The sequence below is a fragment of the Hydra vulgaris genome, chromosome 01 (genome assembly GCF_038396675.1).
Source record: "Hydra vulgaris chromosome 01, alternate assembly HydraT2T_AEP".
Classification (NCBI taxonomy): Eukaryota; Metazoa; Cnidaria; class Hydrozoa; order Anthoathecata; family Hydridae; genus Hydra; species Hydra vulgaris.
In genome coordinates, this window is record NC_088920.1 from 32,194,360 (window position 1) to 32,212,920 (window position 18,561).

The window sequence follows — 18,561 nt, forward strand, 5'->3', positions numbered from 1 at the left end:
TTTTTAATAATAAAACCTATTATCTCAGCTCTTTCACAATTTACCTCATCTTTATCAATAACTGAGCTAATTCCTGTTGATAATGGATGCAAATGTGCGTCTTCAAATGAAAATTGATTTCTGGCACCCAACCAGCTTACAAAGCTTTCAAAGTCTTCAGAATCTTGAGATCTTCTTGAAAACTGCATTTCACTGCTCAGGTGGATAGATGTCCCAGACATTTTAATGATTGCATCAAGCACTGCAGCACTAAATGGTAAACTTGAGACCCACAGATTTCTGACACTATCTTTAAATCGTCTCCCTCTTGTCAAACCACCTTTACTTTTTATACTTTGCATTAAAGTCTGTTCTATAGTTAGATCAGTCCATAATCCAGCCCAGTATCTATTGGATTTTTTTTACAGCATGACAACCATCTAAAAAATATTTGTCTAACCATGTTTGTGTTTTTGAAAGAAATAGTATTTCTTGAATGTATATTATAGAACTTTTTGCATAATTTGCATGTCCAGTTGCTGCAAAAAGATTCTACATTTTTTGTATTGAGTAAAGGTGCATTAACCAGTTAGAAAATCATTCAGCCAGAATAAACTCTTTAACTATACTAATGTATTCCACATACTGAATCCATCGTTGAAATGTCCTAGATTTTTTCTTTTTTATTTCTATATATTCATTTGCCGAATTTTCTAGAAATTTATAGTTTTTACTTTCAAGGAACTCATAAAATTTGTTGTTATCTAAAGAATTGCTCATAGCTTTTAAGTAATTTTTTTCAAAGTCAGAAAAATTTATTTCATAAACAACAACTATATCATTTAAAAGCAATTTACACAGTGCGCTGTGAGCTAAAAAGTGTGCTCGTAGAGCTTTAGATACCGCTTTTCCTGACATAATATGAACTGCACTATTCTCTGCATAAACTTGAGAAGAGTTCTTCAAGCCCAGAACCAGCCATAAATTTTGCAATACTACCAAGATAACTTATCAGCAAATAAAATCTACCGAGTCTGTATATATATTTAAATCTTGATCTTGGATTATACCAGTTGCTTTCAACCATAATGGATTATCAAAAGTTGTAGAAGGTGTATGAACTCTGTTTTTCCTTGCTTCATCTATTACAAAGAGAAGAGTGAGATATATATAAATTTCATTTGTTGGATTGATATCATTAATTGGAAGAAAATTAACTGTTGCTTTTTCATATACTTTGGATGAGCTAGTTACATGCTGCATGAAACCGAACCAATTGGGGTGAGGATACTTTTTAGAATTAAAGAACCATGAAGTTAACCATAACTTATTGTAATTTAGCTCATTAGGAAGCACTAGAACTTGCATAAGCTCGTGAATAGGTTTCAACTCCAGCTTTAACAAACCATTATAACTTGATACATTTAAAGGAGTGATGTTAACACCAACTTGATTTGCTATATAGAATGCTCGTTTTCGCTTTTCCAGGTGCTTGTTTGTTGTAAGAGATGCTGCAGATGAATGTGAAATTGAAATTAAACCCAACCCATGAAAGGTACCTTTCCTATTAAGAGTTATTATATTATGATCAACATTGTCAGCAACATATTGTGTAAAACCTATGTTATTAGAGCAGTTATCTGCATCAACATTATTGCTTTTCATTGCGGATTGCTTGAATAGCAATACTTGGTCAGATGGAACAGAAAAACCGAAATTTGATAGATGATCAATAAACCATTTTGAAGCTAACAACTTGTCTATGTCAACTCCTATTCCGAAAGGTATAAAAGTAATTATAGATCTTGGTCTAGATCTTTATTAGTAATTATAGATCTTTAGATCTATAATTAGTAATTATAGATATATATAAGATAAATATAGTATATATAATTATGTAAGTATAGTATATATAATTATATAAATATAGTATATATAATTATATAAGCATAGTATATATAATTATATAAATATAGTATATATAATTATATAATTATATATGATAGATATATATAAGATAAATATAGTATATATAATTAGTAATTATAGATCTTTATCTTTATTAGTAATTATAGATCTTTAGAAGTAATTATAGATCTTGGTCTAGTCAGTCAGATCAGGTTATCCTGCTACTGGTAACATGTAACCCAGTACAATCTGCTTCATGTCCTGCTGCCTTGTAGGATACGCCTTTTTAGGCAAAGGCTAGGAGATGCCAACTCCGATTTAAAACACCCCCTGCCTTGGGGCTCTTGGTTGAGTAAAGGCTAAAGATGGTGTCTCGATAAAAATACTCATCTTGGGCAGATGTTAAATGCACCCAGCTACTGTCTTGTAGTAGGCCTCCTAGGCAAAGACTTAAGGGGTAAACAGATTCTATCTGTTGACCAGCCTCGCACCCCTTCTTCATCTATTAGGCTGGCGCAGATGTATTTTAATACATTGTTTCCAGTTTAGGATGTTGAATGCTAGATCTTCTTGACTCAATGCATGGGTTTTGCTTGTGTCTCTGTTTTGATGACTAGGCAACTCATTCTATTATCTCCTAATTAGGGTACAGCTCTAAAACTCAGTTTTATGGTTCTGAGGCCGGCTGGTAGTCAGGTTTCCCGAACTCTGTGGTAGCTCTCAGAGAGGCTGATTCCATCAACAGCTGAAAAATATCAAAGTATTAACAGTGCCATGTTGCGCATGGATGGTGTCCCTGTTTGTACTTTTGGTGTGCATTGCGGAGGCCACATTTGGAGCCCTTTGTTACGGCTTAGGGTTTATTAGTAGTAATGAGGCAATTGCTTGGGCTATTAAACAGTGTTCTGAGTACTATCTATGCTTTGAGTCAAGTTCTTCAATCTAATTTAAAATGAATAAAGTACCGAAAACTATAAAACACAAAAAACCATCATCATCACCAAGTTCTCTAAACCATCATTCACTAATATTCGTGGTCTTTGAAGTAACTTTTCTTCTGTTGAGTCTTATCTCTTGCAAAGTTCACCAGACCTACTTGCTCTTTGTGAGACTAATTTGAGTTCGGCTGTCTCATCTTGTGATCTTAGTGTTGATGGTTATCTTCCTCTAATTCGTAAAGACTCCAATAGTCACATGCTTGGCCTCGGCATTTACATTCGTAAGAATTCACCTATTTGTTGTAAAACTAGGTTTGAATCCACAGACAATTCTTTTATGTGCTTTCGTTTAGCACCACTTCACTCTATTGCCTTTCTCTTTGTTCTATATCGCTCTCCTTCATCTCAAGACTGCACACTTTTTTACATTATTTCTGATCAAATTGACCAAGCCCTCTCTCTTTATCCATCAGCTAATATAGTTGTTGTTGATGACTTTAATGCTCACCACTCTGAATGGCTTGGCCCTAGTGTCAGTGATTCGGCAGGCATTAAAGCCCTCAACTTTTGTCTTTCTCAATGCCTAACTCAAATAGTCAACTTTCCAACTCGCTTTCCAGACAACCCGAATCATTTACCTTCTCTACTCGACTTATGTCTTGTTTCTGATCCTAGTCAGTGCTCAGTTTCTCCACATTCACCCTTAGGTTCTTCTGATCACAGTTTGATCTCTCTAAAACTAATATCTCGTTCTTCCTCATCACCTGAATCCCCCTATTATCGTACCTCTTACAACTACAGTAAAGCTGACTGGGATTCTTTCCGTGATTTTCTTCGTGATGGCCCTTGGGTAGAAATCTTTCGTCTTCCTGTCGACAAATGTGCTTCTTACATAACTTCGTGGATTCAGGCTGGCATGGAATCTTTTATTCCCTCTCGACGATTCCAGGTCAAGCCTCACTCTCCTCCATGGTTTTCTTCACACTGTGCTGCTGCGATTGCCAATCGAAACCGTTACTTCCATATTTATCAGCAAAACAATTCTCCAGAAAACAGACGTCTGTTTATAACTGCTAGAAGCAATTGTTAAAAGATTTTGTCTAACGCCAAAACCCGCTATTCTCAGTTCATGAAATCTTGTATCTCATCTCAAAAATTAGGCTCTCGTGACTTCTGGAGAATCTTTAATAATATCAATAATAAGGGCAAATCTATAATTCCACCTCTCTTGTATGGTTTAGACTTTGTCACCTCACCTAAAGACAAAGCCGAATTGTTTGCTAAAAATTTTTCATCAATATCATCTCTTGATTCCACTAGTTGCGTTCTACCTGATATTGCCAACAAACAGGTTGATCCATTGCTTGACATTCATATCACTCCAGCATCTGTATCTAAAGTGATTTCCCGCCTAGACTCCTCTACAGTTTGTGGCCTGGACAACATACCTGTTATTGTCTTGCAGAAGTGTTCTCCGGAACTGTCGTCTTTACTCTCAAAACTATTCAACAAGTGCTTATCAGAGTCTTGCTTTCCAGCCTGCTGGAAAGCGGCATCTGTTATCCCTATCTTCAAAAATTCTGGAGAGCGATCCGATTCGTCTAACTACCGTCCCATAAGTCTTCTTCCTATCATAAGCAAGGTTTTTGAATCTTTAATTATTAAACACTTAATTTCTCATCTTAAATCTAATAACTTACTTTCTGACCATCAATGTGGATTTCGATCTTCTCGTTCTACAGCTGATTTGCTAACAGTAATAACTGACAGGTTTTATCGTGCATTAGATAAAGGTTGAGAGGTTAAGGCCATCGCTCTTGATATTTCAAAAGCTTTTGATAAAGTTTGGCATGCTGGTCTTCTCCATAAGCTTTCTTCTTATGGTGTATCCGGCAACATCTTTAAGATCATTGAATCCTTCCTTTCCAATCGTAGCATAAAAGTTGTCCTCGATGGACAACACTCTTTTCTTGTTTTGTAACTTCAGGGTTTCCTCAAGGTTCTATCCTTGGCCCTATACTCTTTTTAATTTACATTAACAATCTTCCAGATATTCTCACATCTAAGGTGGCATTGTTTGCTGATGATACTACCATTTATTCTTGTCGTGATAAGAAACCAACACCCTCTGATTGCTTGGAGGGGGCATTTGAGCTTGAAAAGGTTCTCACTTCTGCTACAGCATGGGGCTCACAGTGGCTGGTGAACTTTAATTTAGATAATACTCAATTTTTTTCAGCCAATCGTTATCGCAATAATTTAGATCTTCCTATATTTATGAACGGTGATGTACTCGATGAGTCACCTACTCTTCATCTTCTAGGATTAACTCTTACTTCCAATCTTACTTGGAAACCATATATCAAATCAGTTGCAAAATTAGCATCTGCTAAGGTTGCATCTCTTTATCGAGCTCGTCACTTTCCTACTTCGGATTCTATTCTTTATCTCTATAAATCGGGCGGATCTTCTAATGATGCCCTTTCTCTTTTAGACAAGGTGCAAAAACGCATTGTAAACATTGTTGGACCTGCTCTTGCAGCCAACCTCCAACCATTATCACATCGTCGTAATGTTGCTTCTCTTTCTCTTTTCTACAAATACTATAACGGGCACTGCTCTAAAGAGCTAACGTCTCTTGTGCCATCTACTATAATTCATTCTTGTGTTACTTGTCATTCAATTAAGTGTCATCCTTTTTCTGTGACTGTTCCTAAGTGCTCCAAAAACGCTTATTCGCTTTCCTGACTCATATAATTTGCAATCTTTTAAGTCGTCCGTCAATCGTTATCTTGCTCTACAATCTTCATCTTTTCTCTTTCAGTAACTTCCAACTTTAATTAGTGGCTGCTTGCAGCCTTGTTGGAAGCGAAGATGTTTAAAAAAAATAATAATAATAAAAAGATGCTTGTACAATACATTGCCCAATTACAACTACTTTTAGATCTAAAGATATATGACCTAAAAATAGAATAAGACTGTCAGGCACCCATTCTTTTCCATAGTCAAGTATTTCCCAACTTATTTAGTGAAGGGTAATCGTTTTTTGAGCAAGATAATTGCCTTATATCGCTTTTTATAATTTTTGCTGGGGTGGAAATAATCTCAATGGGGTTATTAAACAAGGAAAAATGAAGCCATATCTTTAAAGCAGATAACGTTTGATTTACCAGGAAGTCCTCCAAAATATAAATGTTCTTTGTAATATTCTTTCTATTTTTTTTTAAAGACTTGCTGATGTAGCAAGGATTAAGCCCACTTAACTCTAATATTTTATTTTAAACTTCTGCTAATATATAAAGTTCGTCATCGGCTTCTTCAACCAGCTACTTGCATATTTATTCAAAATTTTCAGTCATCAATGTATCAGTTGGTCTACTTCTTTTATTTTTACCTAATTTGTTTAACCTAATACATATGCTTCTTATGCTACAAGGTCGTTGCAGTTTTCTAATCTTCCTTTAATGTATTCTCCCCATTTATTGTTCCATTGGTGAAATCAACTTATCAAATTATCTTTTAACGGTAATGTAGTGACTTTAGCAACAGTAGAGTATTTCTTTTCAGCTTTCTTGTTACATCATTTGATGATCCTAACCTTTTAGGAGGTGGGGTAGATATATGGCTTTGCCTGGAGTCAAAAAATTTTCTTCTACAATTATGATAAGCTAATTTATTCCTGACAGGTTTTTTTTCAAAAGTGCCTTGATGTATCTGAAAAAAACATTTTTCAAAATAACAAATTCAAAAAACTCATTTTTTAAATTATTAGTAGTTACATTTAATGCAATAACTTATTAAATATTTGTTGAAAATACATTTAAGTACGTGTGCACCTGTGCAAATCATTCAGTTCTTTATCTCTACTTATTTTCACTAAAGTTATGAGCCCCTTGTGCCGTACAGTCACAAGGGAAACTCTGAGAACATCTTTTTGACATATAATACATAACTTCATACATACATTCTCCATTCTTGCAGTGTATTTAAGCAAAAGGTAAAATAAAAATAACAGTATACAAATAATCTCAACTTATAAATCTCAATAATATTTAACTTTGAGATAAAAAACACATTAATTTTAACAACACATTAAAATATGTTGTTGCAATGCAATCAAATTTGATCGAATCATGCGATTTCATAATAAAAGTGTGCAAACATTTTCCCAAGATAATTCAAAAGTAACTAATTTTTAAGTATGTTTTTATATATTTAAATAAAAGGGTACTTTTAAAAATGTAAACAACTTTTAAGATAATTGTTTTCAATTCATAGTTCTTGCATAAGTATTGATTGGCATAAAAAGTTCTATGCAACCATATACAGTTTATAAAATTTTAGAGATTTCAAAAATCGACCTTTTTTTGCCCCTAAAATTTCCCCAAAAAAGATGTTCCCGTAACGCAATCAATGGGGCTTTTTTTTATGCTCATCTAAAGGTTTTCTACTTTCTCTCCGCCAAAATTCAGCTTTATACTATTTTTATTTGGGTTTCCAACCCTATTTTTCGTTAATTCCCTCTGAGTAATTAATTCCAATAGCAACAATTAATTAAATGAACTTTATGGTAACTTGAAAGATAATAATTTTTAAAATATGGTTTTTATACAATTATTAATAAGCATTAAATTATCTTTCCAAGATAATTTAATGCTTATTAATAATTTTATTAGAAATGTATTTTTAAGAAATTCGAATTTTCCTCCTATATGCCCCATTTTTGGCACAAATTGAGACCTTCCCGTGACCTAAACAATGGGCCTTTATTTTGGTGACTCTAGACATGTTTCTCAATCAATATACTAAATCTTAACCTTATTGTATTTTTTTCCGGGTTGAGGTCTTTTTTTAGCTAATTCCAGCCTACTAGAGGTTGTATACTTAACATATATAAAGATGTTATATACTATAACAAACAGCCTAAAATCCCAATAAACATCTAAACAACTGTAGAAGTTTTTTGTGCATGTCGCAATATATAGATACTTAAGTTATTAATGTGCTTCGGTAATTAGTTATGTCCGCGCGTTCAACGCACATTAAAGACTTTTTTCAAATAGAAAAAAAAATTTTATTTTTTTCAAAATTAATTAACCGGGCAAGGGTCCTAATATGCTGTGGATGGTCTGGAAAAAAATTTAATAAAAACTTAATAGAAACTAAATAAAGGAAAAAATTTATAAAACTGTATCCATTTTTTCTATAGAAGTTTACAATTTTATAATACGAAGTTATAAAATATTGAACATTAATTGTTAAATTAAACTCAAAACAAAGATTTGACAGATTTTAGTTCTCTACCACCTACTTAAAATTATTGAAATAAAACGAATATATAAAGATAAGTATTTAGACTTATTAGGACCAGTATTATACGGGTCATGGAAAATTCATTATTCCATATTTTTTTATATTTTAGTTCCAAATGTTTCTTATACCAATCGTATTTAATCAACACATTTAAATCGGGTATTCTAAATATTATTTAGAATACCCGCGTTGGTTGTCATTGCAAACCGCTGATAAATAGCAGTTCACACAACAACTACCTAAGCATTTAAAAAATTTAATAATCATATTTTCAAAACTTGAAACTATGTATAGATTTTCTGCAGCTTACTAAAAATAATTGAAGTAAAGAATTAGTATAGAAATGGTCAGTGTATAACAGACTTACCAAAACCTGTAATTTATGGGTCCAGACAGCCAGTATATAATTAATGTTACTAAATTATAACTGGTTTTATGTTAGTTCTGTTTAATGTACTAATTATTAACTTTGTTAATGTTATCATTATATTTAATGCATTATTTTCAATTTACTTAGAGTCCATTTGGTTCCCAAATAAACTTGGAATCATTATCCTTGAGCGTTTCAAAAACACAATCCTCATGTTCAAAGATATATGTAAAAAATTTACATGAAGATGCTGGTGATAATGATTTAAATAATTTGTTTGAGCGGCTTGGATCTATAACTTCCTTTTATGTGATGAGAGACAATAATGGAAGAAGTAAAGGATCTGGTATTGTTAAATTTTCTAGCGAACAAGAAGCGTTAAATGCAATAAGGTATTTAAAAGTAAATGATATAAATATAAATTAAACTTTATATATAAATATAGATTGAACTAAAAAAAAAAGTTTTATTTTAGTTTAATATTTGTAGATAAAAAATGTAAATATATTATTTACATATTTTTTTGCACTAAAAATTTGTTAGCATCAATATGTTGCACTTTTCAACATGGTTTTGAAACATGGTTTGAATTATCTTTTTTATTAGATAGGTAACCAGAACTTATTTAGGAAGGATTCTTGGAATGTCATTTGTTTTTCTCGTCATTTTTAATAAACAAAAATTTATAAAGATAAATTTTTTGTTGAATACAATGCTTTAACATAATATTATCAAATAACTGAATGATTTCAAAATAAGTACAGACTAATTGCTTTTTTAAACAATTTAAAGAGATTAAATTGTTTTTTTGTGTACAAAATAATACCACAATAATTCATTTCTCATGTGGCTATAACTCAATTTAAAAAACAGCAGAGCTTCTGAACATTTAGGTAAAAATAGTTTTTGCATCCAGTTTTTTAAAAAACTTTTCCACTTGATATTTGTGTTCTTAGTATTTTTAGTGAGAAAAAAAAGTGTTTAAAAAGCCTTCTTTAGTTTATTTATATTCTATGATAGTAAATTTTGCCATCATTTTACAACAGTTTACCCATGCATATTTCTACAAGAGCTTCTAGAAATTACTAAAATTAAAATTGGACTGCTAGAGAAGGCCTTAGCATGTGTGCTATAATTTTTTTAAATGTAAAGATAATTAAAAAAGAAATTTTAAAAATAGAAGAGTCAGGTAATATTTTTGTCATATTATTGTGATAATGATTGGGTGATTTGAGTTAAACTTTGGCATTTCATTTGATAAAAGTTTCATTTGAGTTACAATTTGGCAGTCACTGTGAACTTGGTCACTGTGAAATAGTTGAAGTCAGTCACAGATATAAGATCATATTTTAGCTTGTTTTCTCCTAAGCAATCAACTAAGTAACTAGCAGTAAGCAACTCGTAATATGGGTTATTAGTAAATAAATCATTTATAACAATTAAACTTGATATATTTGCTGAAAAATATAATAAAATACAAATTTATTTATTATTTTTTTAATTCAGCTTGTTTTTAGTTATGGCTTGGCTTTTAGATAATGACATAAATTTACCAAATAATTTAAGTTATTAGGTTCTTTTTAAAATCAGTTATAACAGCAGGTACCATAGAAGTAAAGCCAAATGCAGCCTGTCAATATCTGGAGGAAAAAAAGAAATGAAAAAAAAAGTTATTATATTAAATTACAAAAGCAATAATTTACATATTTTTAATTGACTTTTATAAAATAACGAATAAAACAAAAATGAAAATAGTTGGCTAGTTTTAGTCATATTTAGTTTTAGTCATATTATATATTTTAGTTTAACAGCCTAGCTCTACTTAATAGTAATTATACTAATTAGTGGATTAAATTTTGATCATTATAATCAAAAAATGTGACCGTGTCTTTTGCCAACTATTGGTTATTTTTTTTTTAAAAAAAAAAACTTAAATTCTATTTAAAAAATCTGTAAGAACAACTGGGATTCATAAATCATGAATCAGTGAGTGATTCGTAAAACATTTCTTATACATGGTCACAATCAATAATGGTACTGAATAATACATAAGAGATTAGAAATAGCACCAATGCTTCCAACAATGCTTCCCTTTATTAATAAATCTTCATTAAAGAGAGAAGCAGACAGTGTTCCCAAGGCACTGAATTAAAAAAACTGTATTAAAAAGACGAATTATTACGAGCATAATTAAAGTTATTATTGTCAATGACAATGATAAAAACAATATATTAGCACAAAATAGCTTTAGCACAAATGAGCAACTAAACAACTAACATGACAATAAAAAAAAAGGAATTCAATTATAATTAAAAAATTTATTAGAAAAAAAGATTGCAATTATACTTGAATTAAAAAAAATTTTAAATCGTTTAATTTTAGTAAAATTATAATCAGTTATATAAAAAATGAATAAAATTTAATTTGTAAAAGTAATGTAGTGACTAATTTTATACTACTAAATATATATAAGAAATCTGATAATAATCTAATAAATAAAAGTCATAAAAACTAGTAATAAACAATTTATCATAATCATAAACTTATAAAATAAGTAAATAAAATAATAAAGAAAAAGAAAATTAGTATTTATATTGCGATACTAATTTGAAAGTCTTAGTTTCAAAGTGTCTCAAGTAAAAAATGATTAACGAAAATTAAGACTAAATATTGCCAAGTAATACTACAACTTAGTAACATCGCTCGGCTTTATTACCGTGTAAAAACTTAAAGAAAGTGATTAATTTTTAAATACTTCCCACTTTCCGGATATTGGAAATCTATTTCCACTTCCCGGAAAGTATTAATTGTATAATTGAAACAATTTTATTTTCATTATAAAAACATGGATTATTTTAAAAATTTGCACTTTCTCGGTAGGAAAGTGAAATCGAACACTCCTAGTTAAAACCTAATTAATTTTAACTTGGTTTTCCATTGGTTAATCAGTGTGTAGAGCAAGATTGTTATCCTTGCTCTGGCAAGGATAACAATCTTGCTCTACACACTGCTAAGTAACACCATTTTTATAACATAGAAAAAACAGAGTATAAATATATATAAACTTTGAACTTTATAATTTAAAAACTACAAATATTTTATTAAATTTAAATATTTATTGTATTACACATGTAAACATACTTATTGAAAGATATAAATTAATAACATTTGAAAATACATTTGTGAGTTTTTACAATTATCTCACCCCACTATATTGGGTTACAGGGAAAAGTAACAAAAAGATCTGTTTTACCATACTTTTCAATTATAGCAATAGCATCTTCAAAGTTTTCTTTTAGAGACTTCCTACATCAGTTAATCATCACTACATCACTATAACGCACCATGTTCTAACATTATCAATGTTTCCAAGGTTGTTTAGTGTTCTCATCTTTTTTATTTCTCTAAGCTATAAAACAATTTTATTAAACTATTTAAAAGAGCAAAAAAATCATTATTATATATATATATATATATATATATATATATTATATATATATAAATATATATATATTTATATATATATATATATATATATATATATATATATATATATATATATATATATATATATATATATATATATATATATATGATGTATAAACCTCTACAACTTTACAATTGTCAAACTTATCTGGAAAAAAATTATTGAATAAAGATTTACTAATTTTATTAATACTTTTAGAAAGTTTAAAATAAAAAAAATTATTATATTTTGATTTCAGATTTATTAAAATCCATACCTTTTGTAAGTTTATATAGATAGCTGTTTATATAAGTTACAAATTAGTATGTTAAAAATTAAATACAAACTGATTATGAAATGAACTTAGATGTTAATCCTTACAAACTGATTATGAAATGAACTTAGATGTTAATACTTAGATGTTAATCTTATATGTTAAATATAAAACAATATTTAATGACATCAATTATTTTTAATTTAACAAAGAAAGCAGGCTACATTGCACAATCTTGTTAATAAAATAAAGTAATATATTTTAATTTAAAATTAAAAAAATGGAATAGTTTTACAACAATTTTAGCATTTTAAAATGTATTGTATATTCACATACCTTTAAAAATCATCAAATGTATATTCACATACCTTTAAAAAGAACCATAAAACTTTAAACAAAGAAACACAGAGAAACATAATCATTGTTTTTTGACTATTTCTAGCATAAATTTATATTTGTTATTATTTTTTCTAAAAGAGAATATATATTGTTGCTGAAAAATGTAAAATATACTGAAATATATGCTAATTTTATGTATGTCAACAAATAACAGTCTTATTTTTTATTTCTAGTTTTTCATGTTAAATGCATAAATAAAATTCAAACTTAAAATAAAATTTACTTAAATACTAGTTTGACTGTCTAAATAATTTTATACTTTTTAACTAATAAAAAAATATCTCTAACAGCAAAAAATAACAAAAAATTAAATCAAAGTAACTTTAAGCACTTTCACTTTTTCCCTTTGCTCAAAAAAATAAAATAAAACTTGCTTAGTTTGTTTCTTAGTTTTTGAGATCTAAACAGTCCAAGTAAACAACCAAGAACAAAATTTGATTTATAAAAACAACTAATTAAACAAATTAAATTAAACAAAGAACAACTTCAGTTCTCTTTGAAAGCTTAGAATGAATTATCAGCTCTAATTTGCTTGCAGACTTTGCTTGAAAGACCGTGTGACCACATTTCAATCTTTTGGAACATACAGTACAAGTAGATTTTATACTTTTAATATTTAGTTGTAAATTTCAAAAAAACCATATAGAAAAGCAGAGAAACTACTTAAAAAAGGACTAGTAAACATTAACTAGACATTAACAAGTTTAGTTGCAATATTAGCAAATAAAACAGTATTGTGAAAAGCACTAAAATGGAAGACACCTTGTGGTATTTTTGATGATGTTGATGATAATGATGATGATGATGATGATGATGATGATGATGATGATGATGATGATGATGATGATGATGATGATTATGATGATGATGATGATGATGATGATGATGATTATGATGATGATGATGATGATGATGATGATGATGATGATGATGATGATGATGATGATGATGATGATGATGATGATGATGATGATGATGATGATGATGATGATGATGATGATGATGATGATGATGATGATGATGATGATGATGATGATGATGATGATGATAATGATGATGATGATATTTTTAGTTATATTTCAGCTACTTTTTTTTTTACAATCTTTTTTAGAATAATGAATGGTTTTAAGTACATGTCTAAAGAGCTTTGTGTTAAATTTTGGAAATCCAAAAAAGAGAGTAAGAAGGATTCTATTCCTGATTCAAAGATAAAGGTTTAACTGACTTTTATTATTAATAGTTTGTTAAATAATTGTTATCAGAAAATACAAATTTATTAAAAAAAATTTATTCTTAATTGTTCAAACACCTTAAAATAACTTAATTAAAGTTTATTGAAGCCAGTGATAAGGTCAGAGTTTAAATCCTGTTAAGATTTGGATGTGGTTAGTTTTGGTTAAGAGTAGTGTCATTTTGTTATAACTAAAATATTTTTGTGTTCTGAGAAATTTTTATGCCAAAAATCCATTGGTTTTATGGCATCATTAATAATTTAAAACTTGAGATCTCCTGTTTTTTGAATAGATTATTTGAATTTCTTTTACCATTTATTTCAAGAAAACACATAGGGTTTTTTTAGTTTTAACACTGATTTTTAGGGTACTTTTGTTTTTGCACCTACAATACATTCACAGCATAGGATTCTTTTGAATGTTTTATTTTTACAAAGTTACTTTACAGTAAATATTGATAAAAACAAATGTTTTAAATCATTTACAACAAAGATTTTTTTTTTCAACATTTATGACAATTTTTATTTACTTAACTAATTTTCTATTATTTTTTTTTTTTCTTTTAAGAATTTGATGGTTTTAATAATTTAGTAATTTAAGAAAAAATACTTTTCCAGTTTTAAATTACTTAATTAAATTAAAAAAGGGAAATAATTTTTATAAATGTTTATAAAAGTTAATCTTATTTATACATCAATGTATTCTTATTTCAAGAGAAACAGTGAGATTTAAATTAATCTTACAAAAAGCAAGTAGGTCTATTAAATGTTTTAAGTAGCAAAAAGTCAATGTATGAAAAATTATTTTGAAGATTACAAATATTTGTGAAACTAAGTTTATGGGAGAATGGGTGAATGGGTAGGAGTGAGTCATGGGGTGAAGTAAATAATTGATCCCATAGCTAGAATGCACCAAGGAAAATACCCCAGTAACTACAAACATGTTTGTGTTACAATTATCTAATTTTTTTACCAGTTCTTTGTGTGTGTGTTGCGTGCGTGGGTTAGCTGTGTATATGACTTTTTTTGACTAAAAGTAAAATTTTAGTACAGGTCGAAAGTTCTTTAGAAAACATGCTAACGATTTCGAGATATCAAATGATGGTTGAAAAGTAACTAATAAATAATGTAGATCTTGAACAAAGTATTTTTTATACATAAACCTGGAACTTATTGAGCATTAAATAATTTATTTTAGTTGCATAACCTGGGTATAAATGAATCTGGGCACAAACTGGGTAGAAATGAACCATTTCTTTATAGATAGAAGTAAACCATGGCTCAATCTTATTTAATGTAAATTATCTTCAAATAAAACTTTTGCTTGCTTTGTTGTTAAAATAGTTTAGTACAGAAAATAAACAAGTTATTTTTTTTAAACTTCATCAAATTTTTTTCTTAGATAAGTTTAAAATAGTGGTAAGCTGTATTATTATTACATAATTACTTAATTATGTTATGCTTACTGAACTAAATTTTTTGTTACTTGCCTAATTTTTACAAAATTAGTTCATAACAATATTTAACTTTAAATTTTAGGTTAATAAAGCTAATGGCTCACTCCTAACATTTGTTTGGTTTATAAAAAATTTATAAAAATCTAGAGTTGTTTTGGTATTCATTATGTTACTATTAGAAATCTAATACACCAAGCTCTCTGGACTCTCTCACCTGATCACCTTGGCTCTCTATCCTATCATTTTCTCTCTTTTACTTTCCTTGAAATTAAAAAAAATGTCTCACTCCTAACCATTCTTCTCTAAACGATTTGGTGTTGAAATTTTTTTTTATATAAAATATTTTTTGGTACTATAACCAATAATTTAATAGCGGGAAATTAAAGAGAACTTGGCTCAAACATAGGTTGTTCATAGCAACCTAGTTTTTTTTTGTTACTTCATAGCAACATAGATAGTTCATAGCAACCTAAGCAAAAAGCTATGTAGCTTTAATTCTTTTTCTTTTTTTTTTAAATGACACAAAAAGTGACAAGAAAATTGGATTTTGAAAAAACTTGTTCATATGTTTCATTTGGCATATGTTTTTTATGTTACAAATTATGACTGATAATAGTTATGTTAGATCTGTTTAATGTATTAACTATTAAGTTAATGTTAATTATTATTATGTTAAATATACTCTTTTCATTTTTTTAGAATTCATTTGGTTCCCAATTGAGCTTGGAATCCTTGAGTAATTCAAAAAAAATATATGTAAAAAATTTACATGAAGATGCTGGTGATAGTGATTTAAATAATTTGTTTGGACAGTTTAGATCAATTACTTCTTGTTATGTGTTGAAAGAAAAAAATGGAAAAAGTAAACGATCTGGTGTTATTACATTTTCTAATGAAGAAGAAGCTTTAAATGCAATAAGGTATTTAAAAGTAAATGTTATAAATATATAGTTTATAACATTCAGTTTTCGTTTATGGTTTATAACATTTTATATATAGTTCAAATTTACAATATAAAAATTTGTAAAAATTTAGTTTTTTTTTTTAAACCTAATATTTATATATATAAATATAATAATAAACTGTCAGGTCAAATTATCCTGCTACTGGTAACATGTAACCCAGTACAATCTGCTTCATGTCCTTCTGCCTTGTAGGATACGCCTTTTTAGGCAAAGTCAAGGAGATGCCAACTCCGACTTGAAACATCCCCTGCCTTGGGGCACTTGGTTGAGTAAAGGCTAGAGATGGTGTCTCGATAAAAATACTCATCTTGGGCAGAAGTTCAATGCATCCGGCTACTGCCTTGCAGAAGGCAAAAACTTAAAGGGTAAACAGATTCTATCTGTTGACCAGCCTCGCACCCCTTTTTCATCTATTAGGCTGGCGCAGATGTATTTTTAATACATTGTTTCCAGTTTAGGATGTTGAATGCTAGATCTTCTTGACTCAATGCATGGGTTTTGCTTGTGTCTCTGTTTTTATTACTAAGCAACTCATTCTATTATCTCCTAATGAGGGTACAGCTCTAAAACTCAGTTTTATGGTTCTGAGGCCGACTGGTAGTCATGTTTCCCGAACTCTTTGGTAGCTCTCAGAGAGGCTGATTCCATCAACAGCTGAAAAATATCAAAGTATTAACAGTGCCATGTTGCACATAATGGTGTCCCTGTTTGTACTTTTGGTGTGCATTGCGGAGGCCACATTTGGAGCCCTTTGTTACAGCTTAGGGTTTATAAATAGTAATGAAGCAATTGCTTGGGCTATTAAAAAGTGTTCTGAGTACTATCTATGCTTTGAGTCAAGTTCTTCAACAAATTTAAAAATGAATAAAGTACCAAAAACTATAAAACACAAAAAACCATCATCATCACCAAGTTCTTTAAATCTATCATTCACTAATATTCGTGGTCTTTGAAGTAACTTTTCTTCTGATGAGTCTTATCTCTTGCAAAGTTAACCAGACCTATGTTCTCTTTGTGAGACTAATTTGAGTTCGGCTGTCTCATCTTGCGATCTTAGTGTTGATGGTTATCTTCCTTTCATTCTTAAAGACTCCAATAGTCACATGCTTGGTCTGGTCATTTACATTCGTAAGAATTCACCCATTTGTTGTAAAACTAGGTTTGAATCCACAGACTATTCTTTCATGTGCTTTCGTTTAGCACCTCTTCACTCTATCGCCTTTCTCTTTGTTCTATATTGCTCTCCTTCATCTCAAGCCTGCACTCTTTTTGATATTATTTCTGATCCTATTGAGCAAGCCCTCTCTCTTTATCCATCAGCTAATATAGTTGTTGTTGGTGACTTTGATGCTCACCACTCTGAATGGCTTGGCTCTAGTGTCAGTGATTCGGCAGGCATTAAAGCCCACAAATTTTGCCTCTCTCAATCCCTAACTCAAATAGTCAACTTTCCAACTCACGTTCCAGACAACCTGAATCATTTACCTTCTCTACTTGACTTATATCTTGCTTCTCATCCTAGTCAGTGCTCAATTTCTCCACATACACCCTTAGGTGCTTCTGATCACAGTTTGATCTCTCTAAAACTAATATCTCATTCTTCTTCATCACCTGAATCCCCCTATTATCATACATCTCACAACTACCTTAAAACTGACTGGGATTCTTTCCGTGATTTTCTTCATGATGCCCCTTGGGTAGAAATCTTTTGTCTTCCTGTCGACAAATGTGCTTCTTACATACATTTGTGAATTTAGGCTGGCATGGAATCTTTTGTTCCCTCTCGGCAATTCCAGGTCAAGCCTTACTCTCCTCCATGGTTTTCCTCTCACTGTGCTGCTGCGATTACCAATCAAAACCGTTGCTTCCATACCTATCAGCAAAACAATTCTCCAGAAAACAGACATCTGTTTATTACTACTAGAAACCATTGTAAAAAGGTTTTGTCTAACGTTAAAGCCCGCTATTCTCAGTTCATGAAATTTTGTATCTCATCTCAAAAATTAGGCTCTCGTGATAGTATTAATAATAAGGGCAAATATTTAATTCCACCTCTCTTGTATGGTTCAGACTTTTTTACCTCATCTAAAGACAAAGCTGAATTGTTTGCTAAAAACTTTTCATCAATATCATCTCTTGATTCCACTAGTTGCGTTCTACCTGATATTGCCAGCAAACAGGTTGATCCATTGCTTGACATTCGTATCACTCCAGCTTCTGTATCTAAAGTGATTTCCTGCCCAGACTCTTCTACAGCTTGT

At 29.8% G+C, this 18,561-nt stretch overlaps 1 protein-coding gene across 1 annotated transcript in view; it reads left to right on the top strand.

Annotated features, from left to right (window-relative positions):
- Positions 1-1,741: 1,741 nt before the first annotated feature.
- The window catches only part of LOC136074339 (nucleolin-like), a 32,527-nt gene continuing 15,707 nt past the window's right edge, over positions 1,742-18,561 (top strand). The window contains exons 1-5 of the mRNA XM_065786645.1: positions 1,742-1,771; positions 8,656-8,900; positions 10,015-10,073; positions 13,392-13,861; positions 16,035-16,255. Of these exons, the coding sequence (XP_065642717.1) occupies positions 1,742-1,771; positions 8,656-8,900; positions 10,015-10,073; positions 13,392-13,861; positions 16,035-16,255 (1,025 nt within the window). The remainder of the gene's footprint in view (positions 1,772-8,655; positions 8,901-10,014; positions 10,074-13,391; positions 13,862-16,034; positions 16,256-18,561) is intronic.